Genomic DNA, 17909 nt, shown 5'->3' with positions numbered 1-17909 from the left:
TAGCCGCTGAAATACTGAAAATTGGCGATTTTTAACGCTATTTTCGCAATTTTTGGTAGTTTCTTGTAATAATATGCATCAATAATGTATACTGAACATAATACTGCCGAAAAACATTTTTTATCTAAAAGTTGAATTTTCAGGTTTGTATGAGATTTTCAAAATTTCAAACCTAATGCGGAGGCAGAAGATGTTGGTTTAGAAAGCTGAAAATTTGCACAAATGCTTCATAGCCTAAGGGGCATTGATTGATAACTATTACGTTTGCTAATACCAGAAAAGTGTTTTTTCGCTCCACCCTATTCTACATACTTTCTAAATTATACAATAAATACTAGCTTTTGCTCGCAGCTTCGCTTGCGTTAGATAGAGACATGAAGTAGCCTATGTCACTCTCCATCCCTTCAACTATCTCCACAAATCCTGATTATAGCCTGTATCCAGTGATCGTTGTGACAGTAACCATAGCCGAGTTGTAGATGTGATGTGCTTGTCTAGTCTATTTTTAAACTGATTCACATTTTGTACTGAGACCACGTCTTGTGGGGGTTTGTTCCAAGATCTCACTACTCGATTGCTCAAAAAGTGTTTATAAGGGTTACTGTCAGATCTATCACATTCTAACTTTAAGTGGTGACCTCTCAGACGACTGTTGTTATTTATTTCCAAGAAATGTAAGCACAGTTTCCAGAACTGGTGCCGTAGCGTAGCTGGCATTTCTGCGACTCGAAACGAAAACGAAACGCCGCGAGAGGTAGTCTGGCTCTGTCACGCCAATACGCAAGAGCGATAGAGATAGATATCTACGAGCGTTTCGTTTCGTGAGCGTTTGTGCCATTCGGCTACGCACCCTGTAGGAGTTGTTGATATGTGATAAGATTAACTTTATCTGATATGATTGGGAAACCCTCTACACATTCCCATTGAATATAGTTATTTGTTATACAAGGGGGCAAAGTTGTATTTTAACGCCGAGTGTGGAATTGAAAAACGAGCAAGTGAAAGGATTCTATAGTTGAACCACGAGCGAAGCGAGTGGTTCGAGAATAGAATCCTGAACTTGCGAGTTTTTTAACACACGAGAAGTAAAATACATTTGCACCCGAGTGTAACACAAAACTTTTCCCCTCACTATAACGAGGAAACTACAACGCAAAAAATGCGTTTATCACTGCTTCCAGTAGTTCCACAGGTGGTAAATCATCGTTATTACTAGATTCACCTACTTTTAGCAATTTTAAAGCAGTTAATTTGACTTTATTCAAGGTCAAATTACTTTACCCACTAGTGGATAAAATACGTTTTTACCCGCTGGTATTAAATGACAAAACACGTGTTTCCGAGCTAGTGAGGGGAAAAAAAAAAATCAAAAAAATCAAAATAATTTATTCAGCAAATAGGCCACAGGGCCACTTTTACACGTCACATGTACAGTATAGGTATTTAAAAAATATTTAAAATTGAGTTGAAATTACAATAAAATTGATACTATTATATACTATGAAAGACACATAAAATGTTTAATAAAATAATTTATTTTTCTACGTAATCTCCTTCCAAGTCTACACACTTGGACCATCGTTTCTCCAGACTACGAATTCCTTTAAAAAAAAAATCTTTTTCTTGACCCTCCAAAAATGCCTCCACAGCGGCCATTACCTCGCCATCATTCAAAAATTTGTTGCCTCTAAGATCTTCCTTCAGCCGTGGAAAGAGATAAAAGTCGCTGGGGGCTAGGTCTGGCGAATATGGGGGTGTTCCAGCAATTCGAACCCTGAATCACGGATGGCAGCCATCGCAACACCGGCCTTGTGGGGCGGTGCGTTGTCCTGGTGAAACAGGATGCCAGCTCGAAGTTTACCCCGCCGCTTTTCTTTGATTGCCTCTCTCAATCTGCGTATTTGGTCAGCGTAGTAGGAGCCCGTAATAGTGGTTCCCTTTTCCAGGTATTCGATCATTATGACTCCCTCAGCATCCCAAAACACTGAAGCCATGACCTTACCAGCGGAGCTTGCTACCTTGAATTTCTTCGGTGTAGGGGACGACGCTCGCTTCCAGGTCATGGATTGCTGTTTGGTCTCAGGATCGAAATGATGGATCCAAGACTCGTCCATGGTTACAAACCGACGCAAAAATGTTTCGGGATCAGTTTGAAATTTTTCAAGATTAGACTTCGAAATCTCACAACGTATTTTCTTTTGTTCAGCCGTTAACATTCTAGGCACCCGACGAGCGGAGACTTTTTCATATGTAATTCATCAGTTAAGATTCTTTGAATGCTGCCATACGAGATGCCTGTGAGCTCAACTAGATGCCTGATAGTCATCCTTCTATCTGTTAAAACGAGATCATTAATTTTTTTACGTTTTCTCCAGTAAGGGCGACAGATGGACGGCCTTCGCGGTGTTCATCTTGAGTGGATGTTCTTCCCAAGTTAAACTCCTTTGACCAGCGTGCCACTGTAGAATACGGCGGAGCGGACTCCCCAGTGTTCCCACTAATTCAGCGTATATATCTTTAGTACACATTTTTTTCAAACAGAAGTATTTAATAACCGCTCTCACCTCAGTTTTCTCCATTTTTGCGATATTGTTCCGACTGCTCGTGAAAAAACAAATGCAACTCTCTGACAGATACATATTTTTTATTTTTATTTTTTTTTATTTACTAAGGAGTCTTTGTGGACAGTAACGGCATACCTATTTATTTTAATCCGATGCAAAAAGTATTCAGTTATCATTACTTTTGGATCACCCCTCGTAATTCTCCTTAGAGATGTATATGGTCTCCATGAGTCAAAATCATATATTTAAAATATTCACTAAAAGAAAGGAAACAAACGACAACCGAACAAAGTGTCCTAATTTAATAAAAATTAGAATTAAAGTTACTAAGTTAAAAAAGGAAAAATATTTAATGATGTCCTTAAGGGTGTCGCTTAACTTCAAACCTGGGTAAATCCATTATGCTTTAAGGTTGAAAACATAAAAAATACAATATGATCTGTAAGATAATCAACCTTATAGCAGAATGGATTTACCCAGTTTTGAAGTTAAGCGACACATGTATGTATACATTTAATGTACTTAAATTCATAGCAATTCTGTAACAAAATGTATACATTTCTATGAACTTAACAGAAGCTTTGCCTGCACGGGGACCTAGGTTCAATGTTATTATACCCATGTACCAAAAATATGGCCCTATTACTCTCCGTACGAATTCTGTGGTACTAAAGTTTGCGTTTTTTGCAGCCCGTTGCACATAGCAGTTCTACACAACGACGTAGACCTTGTGAGGAGACAGTGTGCGTCGTTGCGAGCTCGTCATGAGTCTGTGGATATACCCGCCGGTGGCTTGGTAAGTTCTTAGTCTGTCTGTTTGTCTGTTACTTCTACACTCAGTTGTATACAACGACATAGACCTAACCTCACTGTACTCGGGTTTTAAAATGACTAGCAGCAAAGTGATCTTTGACATGAAATAATAAATGTCATCTAGATATGCATGTTTGCAATTTCATATGATGTAATGGTTATGGTTATTTTATTAACCCCCGACGCAAAAACGAAGGGGTGTTATAAGTTTGACGTGTCTGTCTGTCTGTCTGTCTGTCTGTCTGTCTGTTTGTCTGTCTGTTTGTCTGTGTGTGTGTCTGTCTGTGACATCGTAGCTCCCGAACGGATGAACCGATTTGGATTTAGTTTTTTTTGTCTGAAAGCTGAGTTAGTCGGGAGTGTTCTTAGCCATGTTTCATGAAAATCGGTCCACTATGTCGCGGTCGGGGGTTTTTTCAAAATTTTAATTTTGTGGCTAGGTTATCTTCTGTCTGGCAGTTACTTCTCTACATAGTGCCACACAACAAAGTGGACCTTATAAGACGACATTGGGCGTGCGTTGTTGTCAGCTCGACATGATTCCATGGATTTGGTACGTTCATTGCCTGTCTGACTTTATTTCTGTATGTTTGTCTATCGGTACTTCAGCGGTGAACGATGTGGAACTTGTAAGAAGACAGTGGAAGTATCTATAAGATCATTTTCTCTTTGCTGACCACCTGACCGTCCGTCTGCCTGTCTGTCTGTATGTGTCTATCTGTCACCCTTTAAGTATGTTACACACGGACGGAGTCGCACCATAAGGGTACCTTTATGGTACGGATTTACGGAACCCTAAAAATGAATTTCGCATGTAGCCCTTGGATCTGTTTAAAAATATTTAAGTAATTATTATAATTTATTTGTGTCATTAGCACAGATATTTGCACCTGAGTCATGGATTTTCTATGGATATATCATCATAAACTTAAGAGTTAATCTCTTGTCGGTGGAGTATTTTCCAGCTTTTTCTATCCTGTGCCAGCTCTTTGACACTTTGATACGACACGGCCCCTACTTTTTCTTTTATTTGGTCCATGTAGCTGCGTCTGGGCTTTCCTCGACCTCTCTTACGACCAATCCGTCCCTCCAGAATAGTAATAAAAAAGTGGTCGTGTCGCATCAAATGTCCGATCATTTTTCCGCGTCTATTTTCAATCGTTTTCAGGATGGCTCGTCTTTCATTTACTCTTCGTAACACCTCCTCATTCGTAATCTTGTCTCTCCAACTAATTCCCTCCATTCGTCTCCAGCACCACATTTCAAACGCTTCCATTCTCTTCCTATCTCTTAGGGTCATTGTCCACGTTTCACATCCATAAAGGGCTATATCTATGGATATAATTATTTGTATATTCTATTTGTCGTTGTCTGAGTAGTTGAGTACCTGCAATACAAGCCTTCTTGAGCGTACCGTGGGGCTCAGTCAATCGGTGTAATAATGTCCTATAATATTTATTTATTAATTAATTAATTTAGATTCTAAAAACCTCACGTACTCGGGTTTCAAAATTACTAGCAGTAAAGTGATCTGTGACCATGAACTAATAAATGTCATCTAGATACATGTTTGCAATTATTCTTCTTCTTCTTAGTCGTATACTCTTGTCAGAGTAGTCGTGGTCATTGGGGTCGTTGTGCTGCCTTTTTAATGGTTTCCCGCCATATTGCTCTATTTGCAGCGTTCCGCGCGCAGAGATTTAAGGGTGACCCGGTGAGAGCCCTCACTTGGTCTGTCCATCGCATTGAGGGGCGCAGTCTGGGTCTTGTACCGCCCACTCTTCCCTGAACAACAAGTCTCTCTATGGCGGAGTCTTCCCTACGTGTAACGTGACCGAAATAGCTAAGGGTGCGAGAGTGAACGACATCTGACAGTCTTTGTTTGACTTTGAGCTCCTGAAGAATAGACACATTAGTGCGCCGCTGGGTCCACGATATCCGGAGCATTCTTCTCCAGCACCACATTTCCAAAGCGTCAATGCGTTTTCGTTCACTCTCTCTTACTGTCCATGTTTCAGCCCCGTAGAGAAACACTGGGAAAACGAGAGATCTTACGAGACGAGTTTTCGTTGCCCTTGTGATGTCACGGTCTCTCCAGACCTTGGAGAGTTTCTCCATTGCGGACCGAGTGATGGCCATGCGTCGCTTGATTTTGCAATTATAACGTAATGGTTATTTTATTAGATATTTAAATTACGATTTATAGATAGTAAACAACTTATTTCTAAGGCACAAAAGCGAATAAAATGAGCTATCGGCTATAGAAACGAACAAAAGACAGTCGCTCCCGTGTAAAAATTTTGAAAAAACCCCCGACCGCGACATAGACCGATTTTCATGAAACATGCCTAAGAACACTCCCGACTAACTCAGCTTTCAGAGAAAAAAAACTAAATCCAAATCGGTTCATCCGTTCGGGAGCTACGGTGCCACAGACAGACAGACAGACACGTCAAACTTATAACACCCCGTCGTTTTTGCGTCGGGGGTTAAAAATAGTCTCTCCCGTGTAAAAGAAAGAGCAAGCGATTTATATTTCATAGCTCGGCGTCAAACTCGTTGCGCTACCATCGCGTCTCTTTTTAACCCCCGACGCAAAAACGACGGGGTGTTATAAGTTTGACGTGTCTGTCTGTCTGTTTGTCTGTCTGTGTGTGTGTGTCTGTCTGTGGCATCGTAGCTCCCGAACGGATGAACCGATTTCGATTTTTTTTTATTTGAAAGCTGTGTTAGTCGGGAGTGTTCTTAGCCATGTTTCATGAAAATCGGTTCACTAGATCGCGGTCGGGGGTTTTTTCAAAATTTTTATTTTGTGGTTAGGTTATATTTGGACCATTTTTTGGTCGTCAAAGTTGTCCACCCCACTTTTTTGTAACATGGTTATTTTTTACGCGATTATTACTCAGAATCGCGAGGTCTTTCGATCCTGATAGGAGAAAAAAAATGTCCCAAGATTTCCATACATTTTTTCGAACCTTCCATTCCGTTACCGCCACAGAAAATGTATGAAAAAAATGGTAACTGAATTTGAAAAAAACCTTGGGACACTTTTTTTCTTCTATTAGAATTGAAAGAGATCGCGATTCTGAGTGGAAAACACATAAAAAATCCAAAAGCAAAAATAGTGGGGTGGACAACTTTGAAAAAAATGGACCATTTACACGGGACCACGGGAGCGACGATAACTCATAGCTCACTCGCGTTTGGTGAGACCAGTGCCTAAACGTCATAAATAATAAATAAATAAATAAATATCATAGGACATTCTTACACAGATTGACTGAGGCCCACGGTAAGCTCAAGAAGGCTTGTGTTGTGGGTACTCAGACAACGATATATATAAAATATAAATACTTATATACATAGAAAACATCCATGACTTAGGAACAAATATCTGTGCTCATCACACAAATAAATGCCCTTACCGGGATTCGAACCCGGTCGTCAAATAAATGTCGGTATTTATTTACCTCGATTTATGTAAACACATGTTTTCATTTACGATAACAGACTATCGAGTTTATATCAAGCTACTTTTCGGGGCAGTCCCTGTTGGGAGAAACAATCTGTTATAGACTTTATTTGGTTACGTTTTTAAGTCCATTTTGTATTAAAACTGGATATGTGTTTTACGTCTAATAGCCATTGACAATGTATTATGTTTACTTCAACTTGATATATATTCTTTACTAGTTTTTGCCCGCGGTTTCGCTCGCGTTAAATTCGAAAATTGCGGAATGCTCTATACAAACACTCCCCCCTCCCATTTTAGGGAAGTGGAGGGGTTAGAAAGAGACAAAAAGTAGCCGATGTCACTCTCCATCCCTTCAACTATCTCCACTTAGAAAATCACGTCAATCCGTCGCTCCGTTTTGCCGTGAAAGACGGACAAACCAACAGACACACATTCCCATGTATTAGAGATGGGCCGAATATTCGGTATTCGGCATATTCGGCAAGATTTTCAATGTTCGTATTCGGCTGAATACTTCGGTTACATTGCCGAATATTTACCGAATAAACAAAGTAAATAACTAATGAAGATCTTATTACGTATTCCATTGCATAATAAGCTCCTATTTTAGTAGCTTTCAAAGGAACTACTAAAAATGCGTCAAAATATAAACACAATTGTTTTGTAATAAAGTTAAAAAAAACCGTAGTTTACGAGTTGAAAAGATATATATTTGAAATACTTATAAAAAGCTCTTTCATTTGATATGTAACACAATATAGTTCTAGAAACTTTGATTTTAAATTTTCACTTTTACCTCCCAAAAGTTTTTATTTTCTTAATTTAAATTACATGTCCGTCTTTTTTGGTCACAGGTTTACATATGTGTGCCAAATTTCAAGTAAATCGGTTCGGTAGTTTCGAAGAAAATTGGCTGTGACCGACGGACAGATAGACACACGAGTGATCCTATAAGGATTCCGTTTTTCCTTTTTGAGGTACGGAACCCTAAAAAGAGCGAGCAAGTTATAGTTCGTCGCCGAGACTATTTTTTGTTCGTTTTTATAGGCGATATCCAGTGCCGGCCCGTGCGCTCGATCAGAGTAGAGCGAGTTTGAGTTTCGGCGCTCTTGGTAAAAGTTTTTCTGTACAGGAAAAAAAATCGAGTGCGCAGCGAGCCCGAATTTTTTTCCTTAGGCAGTAATTTCGGTGTTTTGTCACTGCATGTATGCCCTTCGGTTTCCAAGTGCTTTGAAGTTCTCTCATCGTCACGCTTACGCTCCTTTGACTCATACAAAATTGCGCCTCTCTTTACGATTTTGGCGCCCCTTTACCATTTGGCGCCTAGAGCGGCCGCTCCACTCGCTCTACCCTTAATCCGGCCTTGGCGATATCTCATAGTTTACTCGCTTTTGGTGGAACCAGTGCCTACTAAAAGAGCATTTCTTTTTTTTTTTGCCAATAAAAAAAAATTTGATTGTTTTACGGAATTTTAGGTCAATTGTACTCAGAATCACGAGTACTTTCAATCTCACTGGGAGACAAAAAGTGTCCCAGAATTTGCATACATTTTTGTTACTTTCCTCTTTTGTTACCCCATACAACATGTACGGAAAATGGTAACAAAGTAAGAAAAAATCGTATGGGACAATTTTTTTAACTACTAGGATTGAAAAAGCTAGTAATTCTAAGTAGAAATAGCATTTTTTTTCAAAAATATCACACTTCATAAAAGTTCCGAGGAATTGTTCGGATTAATCCCTACCGCTTCTTTCCGCCATCGCCCTACGCGACACTTCCTGCCCCGCACAGCTAAACTGTGGAATGAATTGTCGCCTGCGGTATTTCTGGACCGATACGACCTTCAAATCTTCAAGAAAAGAGCGTACACCCATCTTAAAGGCCGGCAACGCACCTCCAACACCTCTGGTGTTTCGGGTGTCCATGGGCGGCGGTGATCGCTTACCATCAGGCGACCTGTCTGCTCGTTTGCCTCCTATCCCATAAAAAAAAAAGCTCAAAAATACAATTGTCGACTATAATGAGTCAAGTATCAAATTACGATTGCTAACCTTTTTCCGTTGACATTTGGACTATGCTCATTTTCCTGTTAGGATGACGAACTTCTCAGTTATTTGATAACTCCGGTACTTCCCTCGCAGTTTCGCCAGAGTATAAGAACTCATTTATTTACATAGTACTATAGTCAAAGACATATGTAACTCCATATAGACGGATAAAGTCTTAGTAAAAAAAACGTACCTCAAAACCATAATGAAAAACGGTACGGTGGCCAAGATGGCGTTACGCCTTTGGGGAACGCTCGGCTAGATGGCGCTAATATTAATATTTGACAATTTAACACATATCAAGCTAAGAATATGGGCCAAATTGTCAAAACTGAGGTTTAAAAGTTTTAAGCTTGTGTCGAGAGATGGTAGTCTATGCACTGTGATTACTTGCTACAGTGCTATAGTGCTCTTTGCTATAGTGAATCAACTTTTATGCAATAATCATGTAATTTGGTCAGGTAAAATTTCGTCAATAATATAAAATACATAATGCTTACATAATGTAACACCTTGTGGACTGATTTTCATGAAACATGGCTAAGAACATTCCCTACTAATTCTAAATCGGTTCATCCGTTCGCGAGCTACAATGCCAGTTGCCACAGACAGACACGTCAAACTTATAACGTCGTTTTTGCGTCGGGGGTTAAGAACATTAATCAAAAGCAGACTACTTATGTACTAAACTTTATTTTGATATCTAATTATAAACTACCTGTTTGTATTGAATTCCGTTAACTTTCAGGGAAGATTATTTAGTTCAAATACAATCAGTTTTTCTAAGAAACTAGCCTCTTAAATCTTACGGTTATCGAATTATTAAAAAAAATAATTTAATTACTGAACACGTGTGTGACATCCCTAACCACTTCCTAATGTTATTTGTTTTGACATATGCCGTCAAACACTTGACAATGACTTTAATGTTATAATTAAGGTCCTCTCACACTAATTAATCCAGTTATTATGTATTGAAACGAAAAAAAAAATTTTTTTTCGAATTTAACAAAAAGCGATATACAGGGTGGTTCCTGATGACGAACCTAACTGCGTGTTGAATTTAACGGAAAACAATAAAAACACGGTGTATATTCAATTTTCATTACAGACGGCGTTACAGATAGCGGTACGTCAAAACGTCTCCATAGCTTGCACGAACATACTTCTTCAAAATGGCGCCGATCCGCTTCTCTGCGACTACGAGAGGCGAAGCAGCTTGCATTCGGCCGCAGAAATCGATTCCCCGCAGCTGAAAACCTTACTCGAGTACTGTGATAAACATGCCAGGTTAGTGCGTGAAATTCACGATAGATGGCGCTGTGCTATGTGGCGTCAAATCCTGAATCGCGCTGTTAAGATTTTTATTGTAATCATGACGTCCACACGTAGTAACTTGTGAACGTATTGAATCAATTAAATGTACGCTACGTTAGTAACTTATTAGTAATCTATGCTGCGTATACTACTGAATCTACTGATTCAAAAATATTCGAGATGGTTGGTACAATTAAAAATGGCTCCTATTCGCTTCTGTGCGACTACGAGAGGCGAAGCAGCTTGCATTCGGCCGCAGAAATAGATTCGGCGCAGCTGAAAACATTGCTAAAGTATTGCCATAAACATGCCAAAGTTTCACGATAGATGGCGCTGTACTGTGTGGCGTGAAATCCTGAATCGTTTTCATCGATTTTTGACAAGTTTTGAGTTGAATCCTTGCACTACATTTAGAATTATAAGGAAAACGGCCATCGGTTCTACAATATTTCTTTTCAATTCGTAAGAGCCATAGGTATTTGAAAAAAAAAATGTTTTTTTTAACATGGTGAAAAAAACACTTTCGAAATTTTATTTTAGTGAAGGGTCATAAATAAATGAATTCGACATGTTCGGGCTTACCTTTGACTTTTCTAAAAATTCAAGGATTTTAATTTTAAACTTAATTAAAGCACTGATTGACTAGCATGTTATGTTCTTATCTATTAGTTAGCAAAGTAACTATCTAGATTTTCAATGTAGGAACAAATCAAATTATTTTATTAAATATTTTTTGAGCCGCGTTAGCTGGAGACCCGGGTTCAATTCCCGGCTTGCCGCCAGTGGGCTTGATCGCTTTTTCTTTAGTGTATGGTATCTACAGGGTGTAACAAAAATGGTGGTGATCCGTTTAAGGGCGTATTCAGTATCGTATTCTCATCAGGAAAAAGTAGGATAAAAAATTTTTTTCGCAAAAAATTTTTTTATTGGGTTGGTAAGAAAGTAATGAGCGATCGATTGAATTCCACATAAAATTTTTGAGAGAGTTCTAGAATCTTCTATGGTCGAAAGTATATAAAGGGCGAGTCGCACAGTTTCTCGTCAGTCATTCACTAGCTGTCGCCGAGCTAATATAAGGAAGAAAATGGACGAATTAAAAGTGCATGTAAGGCATTGCTTACTATATGAATTTCAGTCTGGCCATTCAGCCGCGGGTGCGTCCCACGAGATATAACGTTAATATATATAATTTCATGTTACTAACGTTCAGCAGCAATAATGAACGTTAGATATAACACCAAAATCAATACTTTTGTAAGAAATAACGCTGAATTGTCATAATATTAGTTTTACATAACTTTTTTTAATATAACATTTACGTTACTTAATTTCAGATTATATACCATACACTACGTATACCGTTCACCATGCATAACATTTCTTAATATAATGTTTAAATTAGCTAATTCCAGTTTATATACCATACACTAAGTATACCGTCTACCATAAGTAACATAATATAACGATTATATTAGCTTAATATCAGTTTATATACCATACCGTTCTCCATATATAACATTTAACTGTTGCTAAGAAAGTAGGTTTAGGTTAGGTTAGAACTGCGACCCCCACACAAAACTGTTGCTAAGAAAGTAGGTTTAGGTTAGGTTAGAACTGCGACCCCCACACAAAACTGTTGCTAAGAAAGTAGGTTTAGGTTAGGTTAGAACTGCGACCTCCACACAAAACTGTTGCTAAGAAAGTAGGTTTAGGTTAGGTTAGAACTGCGACCCCCATACAAAACTGTTGCTAAGAGAGTAGGTTTAGGTTAGGTTAGAACTGTGACCCCCACACAAAACTGTTGCTAAGAAAGTAGGTTTAGGTTAGGTTAGAACTGCGACCCCCACACAAAACTGTTGCTAAGAAAGTAGGTTTAGGTAAGGTTAGAACTGCGACCCCCACACAAAACTGTTGCTAAGAAAGTAGGTTTAGGTTAGGTTAGAACTGCGACCCCCACACAAAACTGTTGCTTAGAAAGTAGGTTTAGGTTAGGTTAGAACTGCGACCCCCACACAAAACTGTTGCTAAGAAAGTAGGTTTAGGTTAGGTTAGAATTGCGACCCCCACACAAAACTGTTGCTAAGAAAGTAGGTTTAGGTTAGGTTAGAACTGCGACCTCCACACAAAACTGTTGCTAAGAAAGTAGGTTTAGGTTAGGTTAGAACTGCGACCCCCATACAAAACTGTTGCTAAGAGAGTAGGTTTTGGTTAGGTTAGAACTGCGACCCCCACACACAACTGTTGCTAAGAAAGTAGGTTTAGGTTAGGTTAGAACTGCGACCCCCACACAAAACTGTTGCTAAGAAAGTAGGTTTAGGTTAGGTTAGAACTGCGACCCCCATACAAAACTGTTGCTAAGAGGGTAGGTTTAGGTTAGGTTAGAACTGCGGCCCCCACACAAAACTGTTGCTAAGAAAGTAGGTTTAGGTTGGGTTAGAACTGCGACCCGCACACAAAACTGTTGCTAAGAAAGTGGGTTAGGTTAGGTTATTATGCATTTAAAATCTTACACACAGAATGAACATTACGCCTTTTGATGTTAGATTAATTGAAAAATATATGTTATTAATATTAGGTATCCCAAACTTTATAAACATAGATCTTAGATATTATGAACATTACACCTTTTGATGTTAAAATAATTGATTAATATATGTTATAAATATTAGGTATCCCTAACGTTATATACATTAATCTTTATATACACTGATATTATAGAGAATAAACATTATCCACTTCGAAATTAGATGATTTGCTATTATCGATTTTGAGCATTATATCCAGTGAACGTTATGCTGAACAAGCTTATACAAAGTGAGCGTATATTTTATAAGTAATATACGATACGTTCTTATATCTCGTATTACTTACCCTTCAGCCGCCGAAGCAGTGCGTAATATATGTCAGCGTGTTGCTCCTGAAGTTGTGTCTGAGGCCACGGCGAAACGATGGTTCCAGCGGTTTCGTAGTGGCGACTTTTCATTATCAGATCAACCTAAGTCTGGTCGACCGGTGAAGATTGATGTAGCCAAATTAAAAACGTTAATTGAAGGAGATCCGAGGCTAACGAGTCGTACTCTTGCTACCGAGTTGCTGATGATACCGAGTGAGCTGCTCTCATGTCACCATAGAAACACATTTACACGAGTTGGGAAAAAACTACAAATACAGTGTTTGGATACCGCACGAACTTGATAGAGATCAACTAAACCGCCGTGCCGATATCTGCATACAATTTCTGTCTTTTCGCCGCACATTCAACTGGTTGGACCATCTTATCACTGGAGATGAAAAATGGGTCTTATATATAAATCACACACGCAAACGTCAGTGGCTAGCTCCAAACGAAAAAGGAATAGAGGCACCAAAAACAGAGCCTCACCCGAAAAAAGTTATGCTGTCCGTTTGGTGGGATATTCATGGTATTATTCACTGGGAACTCCTACCAAGTGGAATGACTGTTACCGCATCAGTATACTGTAATCAGCTTGAAAATTTAAACCAAAAAATCTGTCAAAATCGTCCACAGCATGCTAAAGTTTTTTTCTTACACGACAATGCTCGCCCACACATTGCAAAAGTGACTCGGCTAAAGCTATTGGAGCTAGGTTGGAAAGTGATACCTCATCCACCGTACTCTCCAGACTTGGCACCTACGGATTACGCATTGTTCAGATCGCTAAGCAATGCCTTGAATGAAAAAAAGTTCGATGATCAAGCCCATCTACGACAGTACATAGCTGAGTTTTTTGAATCTAAACCTAAGAACTTCTTCGCCGATGCTATTCATTCTTTACCAGAACGATGGAGACAAGTAGTAGATATTCATATTCATATTCATATTCATTTATTAATAATATCATTCATATTACATGTCATTCATTATTCAGTAGTATTATAATTTATAATTATTATTATGCTTATAGTTATCACATATTTAGTATACTATGTATAGATAGTATACTACAATATCTGTACATTTAAAAATTCATTAAAACTATAAAATGTGTGCTCAAGAAGCCATGTTTTTAGTCTAGTCTTAAAGAATTTCAGGGATGTAGCTGAGGTGATTTCTTTAGGTAACCTATTATAGACGGTCGGGCCCGCCACGTGCGTGACGTTCTCGGATTTCGCCAGTCGTCGCTTCACCGGGAGAAGCCTATCTGGGTGTCGTAAGGAGCGCGCCGAGTCTGCGCGTTTTTTATACTCGCCCAACTTGGTGTAGGTATAAATCGCTATCTGGTAGATTACTACCGACGGCAGAGTTAATATTCCTAGCTCTTTAAAATAGGGTCTTACGGAGGTTTCTTGTGTTACTCGGACCACAGACCGTATGGCTCTTTTTTGTAATCGGAACGCGCGCTGCCATTCTGCGGCGCGTCCCCAGATTTCAGCACCGTACTGCAGCAGGGAATGAACGGTCGCGAAATAGCTTGTCCGCACGGTGTGCTGCGGCACGACTCGAGCCAGGCGGCTAAGCGCGAAGCAGGCGGCGCCCAGCCTACCGGACAGCTGGTCAATATGGGGCTCCCAAGTCAGTTTCCTGTCTATCTTAAAACCCAGAAAGGTGGTGGCTTCCATTTGGTCCAGGCTCACTCCGCCGGCCTTAACTGTCAGGCGTCTGGGTTCGCGGCTTCCTAGGTAGAAATGGAGGAAGTGTGTTTTGGTCAGATTTAGTGCTAGACCATTACGGCGAAACCACTGCGACAACTGATTTGCTGCGTTGTTCAAACTGATCTCCAGGCTGTCGATACTCGGTGCGGTTACAATGCCGGCGACATCGTCTGCATACATTAATACCTCCGCATCCGTGATCGCCTCCGGTAGATCGTTCAACAGCAAGGAGAACAGGATGTTTGAGACTGAAGATCCCTGTGCTACGCCCATTGACGTTGTAAGCGGATCCGATTTGGCCTGCCCCCCGTCTCCTACCACAATATAAGATAACGAAGGCCGTTATATTTTTGATAAATGATTAAAATAATAAATTAAATAAAAATTACAATATTGGTTATGATTCGCTCTTTACTTTCTTACCAACCCAATATCTTTGTATGGAGATTCGACCGATTCGCGCGGCCCGGCTCATACAAAAGTGAAAATTTTTTTAGCGAAAAAAAAATTTTCTTCTACTTTTTCCTGATAAGAATACGATACTGAGTACGCCCTTAAACGGATCACCACCATTTTTGTTACACTCTTTCAGTTTATCTAGATTTTGATTAAAATGGATTTCTGAAAAGTAACGCCTGATTCCATCTACTATTAACTGGTAAAGAATGCCTGCTAGCAATAAAGTTTTTCTTTTTGATGGTACATTTCCCTTTTACAGACATGTGCTAAAAAACAACCTGGACTTTTGGCGGCCGGAATTGGAATCAAAATCGGACAAGGAGCTTACGCGACTGATGTATAACTGCATCAGTGAAATGTTTGACGACCAAGGTAAGTCTATCAATAGACTATAAGAGATACACTACAATATCTCTATCTATAAGCATAAATTAAATATAACAAGATCATACCATCCCATACATTAAAATGCGACCGCCTACGAACGCGCTTACACTCCACCACACATAGATGGCGCCACAAAAAATGCCTTGTTGCCACCGATTATTTGTAGATTGGCATTAAGTGTCAATTCCGAGCCGTAAATGTATGTCAAAAGTGACACTTAACGCCATCTACAAGTATAATCTAAAGCTACAAGACATTTTTTTTGTGGCGCCATCTATGTGTGGTGGAGTGTAAGCGCGGTCTTAGGCGGTCACATTTTAATGTATGGGATGGTATGATCTTGTTATATTTAATCTATGCTATAAGTCTATCAATAGACTATAAGAGATACACTATAATAGACTACAAGGTAAGTCTCAATTGAGACTTTTGCTTCTCTACAACCTGTTTTTAACCTCCGACGCAAAAACGACGGGGTGTTATAAGTCTGACGCGTCTGTCTGTCAGTCTTTCTGTCTGTGGCATCGTAGCGCCCAAACGGATAAACCGATTTCGATTTAGTTTTTTTTTGTCTGAAAGCTGAGTCAGTCGGGAGTGTTCTTAGCCATGTTTCATGAAAATCGGTCCACTATGTCGCGGTCGGGGGTTTTTTCAAAATATTGATTTTGTGGTTAGGTTAGGTTATATTGCTGTTTTCATTCGTTTTTAACCCCCGACGTAAAAACGACGGGGTGTTTTAAGTTTGACGTGTCTGTCTGTCTGTATGGCTCTGTGTGTGTGTGTGTGTGTCTCTGTCTGTGGCATCGTAGCGCCCAAACGGATGAACCGATTTAGATTTAGTTTTTTTTGTTTAAAAGCTGAGTTAGTCGGGAGTGTTCTTAGCCATGTTTCATGAAAATCGCTCTACTATGTCGTGGTCAAGGGTTTTTTCAAAATTTTAATTTTAAGTATAGGAAACTAGGCTATTCCCTATTGAGATTTCTGATATTTTATTTTAATTCCAGGCTACAGTCCCCTAATGATAGCAGGGGAAGCCGCCATTCCTACCAACGTGGCTTTACTAGCCGCTCGCGCCGGCCCGCTCATCGACGCGCCGTCACCTGACTGTGGCGCCACCGCCCTCTATCGGGCTGTCGCTAAAGCTTGCCTGCACGCTAAAGGTAACTATTATAGAAGAGAATACACCATGACGACTGGGTGACTACAGAGCGGTTTTAGGTCCTTCAAACTGTACTAGACATGCAGCGGATCTGGTCACTATCCGGCCGGATACTATCCGATATCCGGCCGGATACTGTCCGATAGAGATGCAGCGGATTTGGTCACTATCCGGCCGGATATCGGAAAGTATCCGGCCGGATAGCGGACAGTATCCGGCCGGATAGCGGATACTATCCGGCCGGATATCGGATAGTACCCGGTCGGATATTATTGTCTGTGGTATGTATACTACTAATGTGCAATTTGCGGAAACTTTCCAAAAAAATAGAAATTTTCTTAGAAATTCCATGAAAGTAAGCAAGAAAAAATAGAAATTTAAATTAAAGGAATGGAAAATTTTATTCTCCATAAAGAAATGAGGAAAGTTGCAAAATGTGTCCTACATTGAAATTTTGGAAAGTTTTGGTACTGTCTGGCTCTGTCTATAAAAACGCGAGAGCATGAGTAGTCGAAAGCGCTAAAGCTTGCCTGCACGCTAAAGGTAACTATTATAGAAGAGAATACACCATGACGACTGGGTGACTACAGAGCGGTTTTAGTTCCTTCTAACTGTACTAGATGCAGCGGGCTGGTCACTATCCGGCCGGATACTGTCCGATATCCGGCCGGATACTGTTCAATATCCGGCCGATACTGTGCTATAAGGAACCTTTAGGTATGGAAAGTCACATGAAAAGTTGTCGTAACTTAATAATAGATGGCGCTGTATTCGAAAATCTTGACTGATAACTCTATACCATACTATTCAATATACTCTTATGTCGATTACCACGTAGCGATATTGATTGTTACTTCTATTTTTAACCCCCGACGCAAAAACGACGGGGTGTTATAAGTTTGACGTGTCTGTCTGTCTGTCTGTCTGTTTGTCTGTCTGTCTGTCTGTCTGTCTGTGTGTGTCTGTCTGTGGCATCGTAGCTCCCGAACGGATGAACCGATTTCGATTTAGTTTTTTTTTTGTTTGAAAGCTGAGTTAGTCGGGAGTGTTCTTAGCCATGTTTCATGAAAATC

The 17909-nt window shown here is 39.8% G+C and overlaps 1 protein-coding gene across 1 annotated transcript in view; it reads left to right on the top strand.

Moving 5' to 3' along the window:
* Positions 1 to 17909, top strand: part of LOC125240287 — a 36582-nt gene that overhangs the window by 1854 nt on the left and 16819 nt on the right. Inside the window, exons 2-5 of the mRNA XM_048148155.1 lie at positions 3255 to 3360; positions 10012 to 10190; positions 15550 to 15662; positions 16682 to 16837. Coding sequence (XP_048004112.1) covers positions 3255 to 3360; positions 10012 to 10190; positions 15550 to 15662; positions 16682 to 16837 — 554 coding nt within the window. The remainder of the gene's footprint in view (positions 1 to 3254; positions 3361 to 10011; positions 10191 to 15549; positions 15663 to 16681; positions 16838 to 17909) is intronic.

This window comes from Leguminivora glycinivorella, chromosome 27, assembly GCF_023078275.1.
Source record: "Leguminivora glycinivorella isolate SPB_JAAS2020 chromosome 27, LegGlyc_1.1, whole genome shotgun sequence".
Classification (NCBI taxonomy): Eukaryota; Metazoa; Arthropoda; class Insecta; order Lepidoptera; family Tortricidae; genus Leguminivora; species Leguminivora glycinivorella.
Note: the sequence above shows the minus strand (reverse complement) of the source record. Positions and strands in the feature narration are given on the sequence as shown.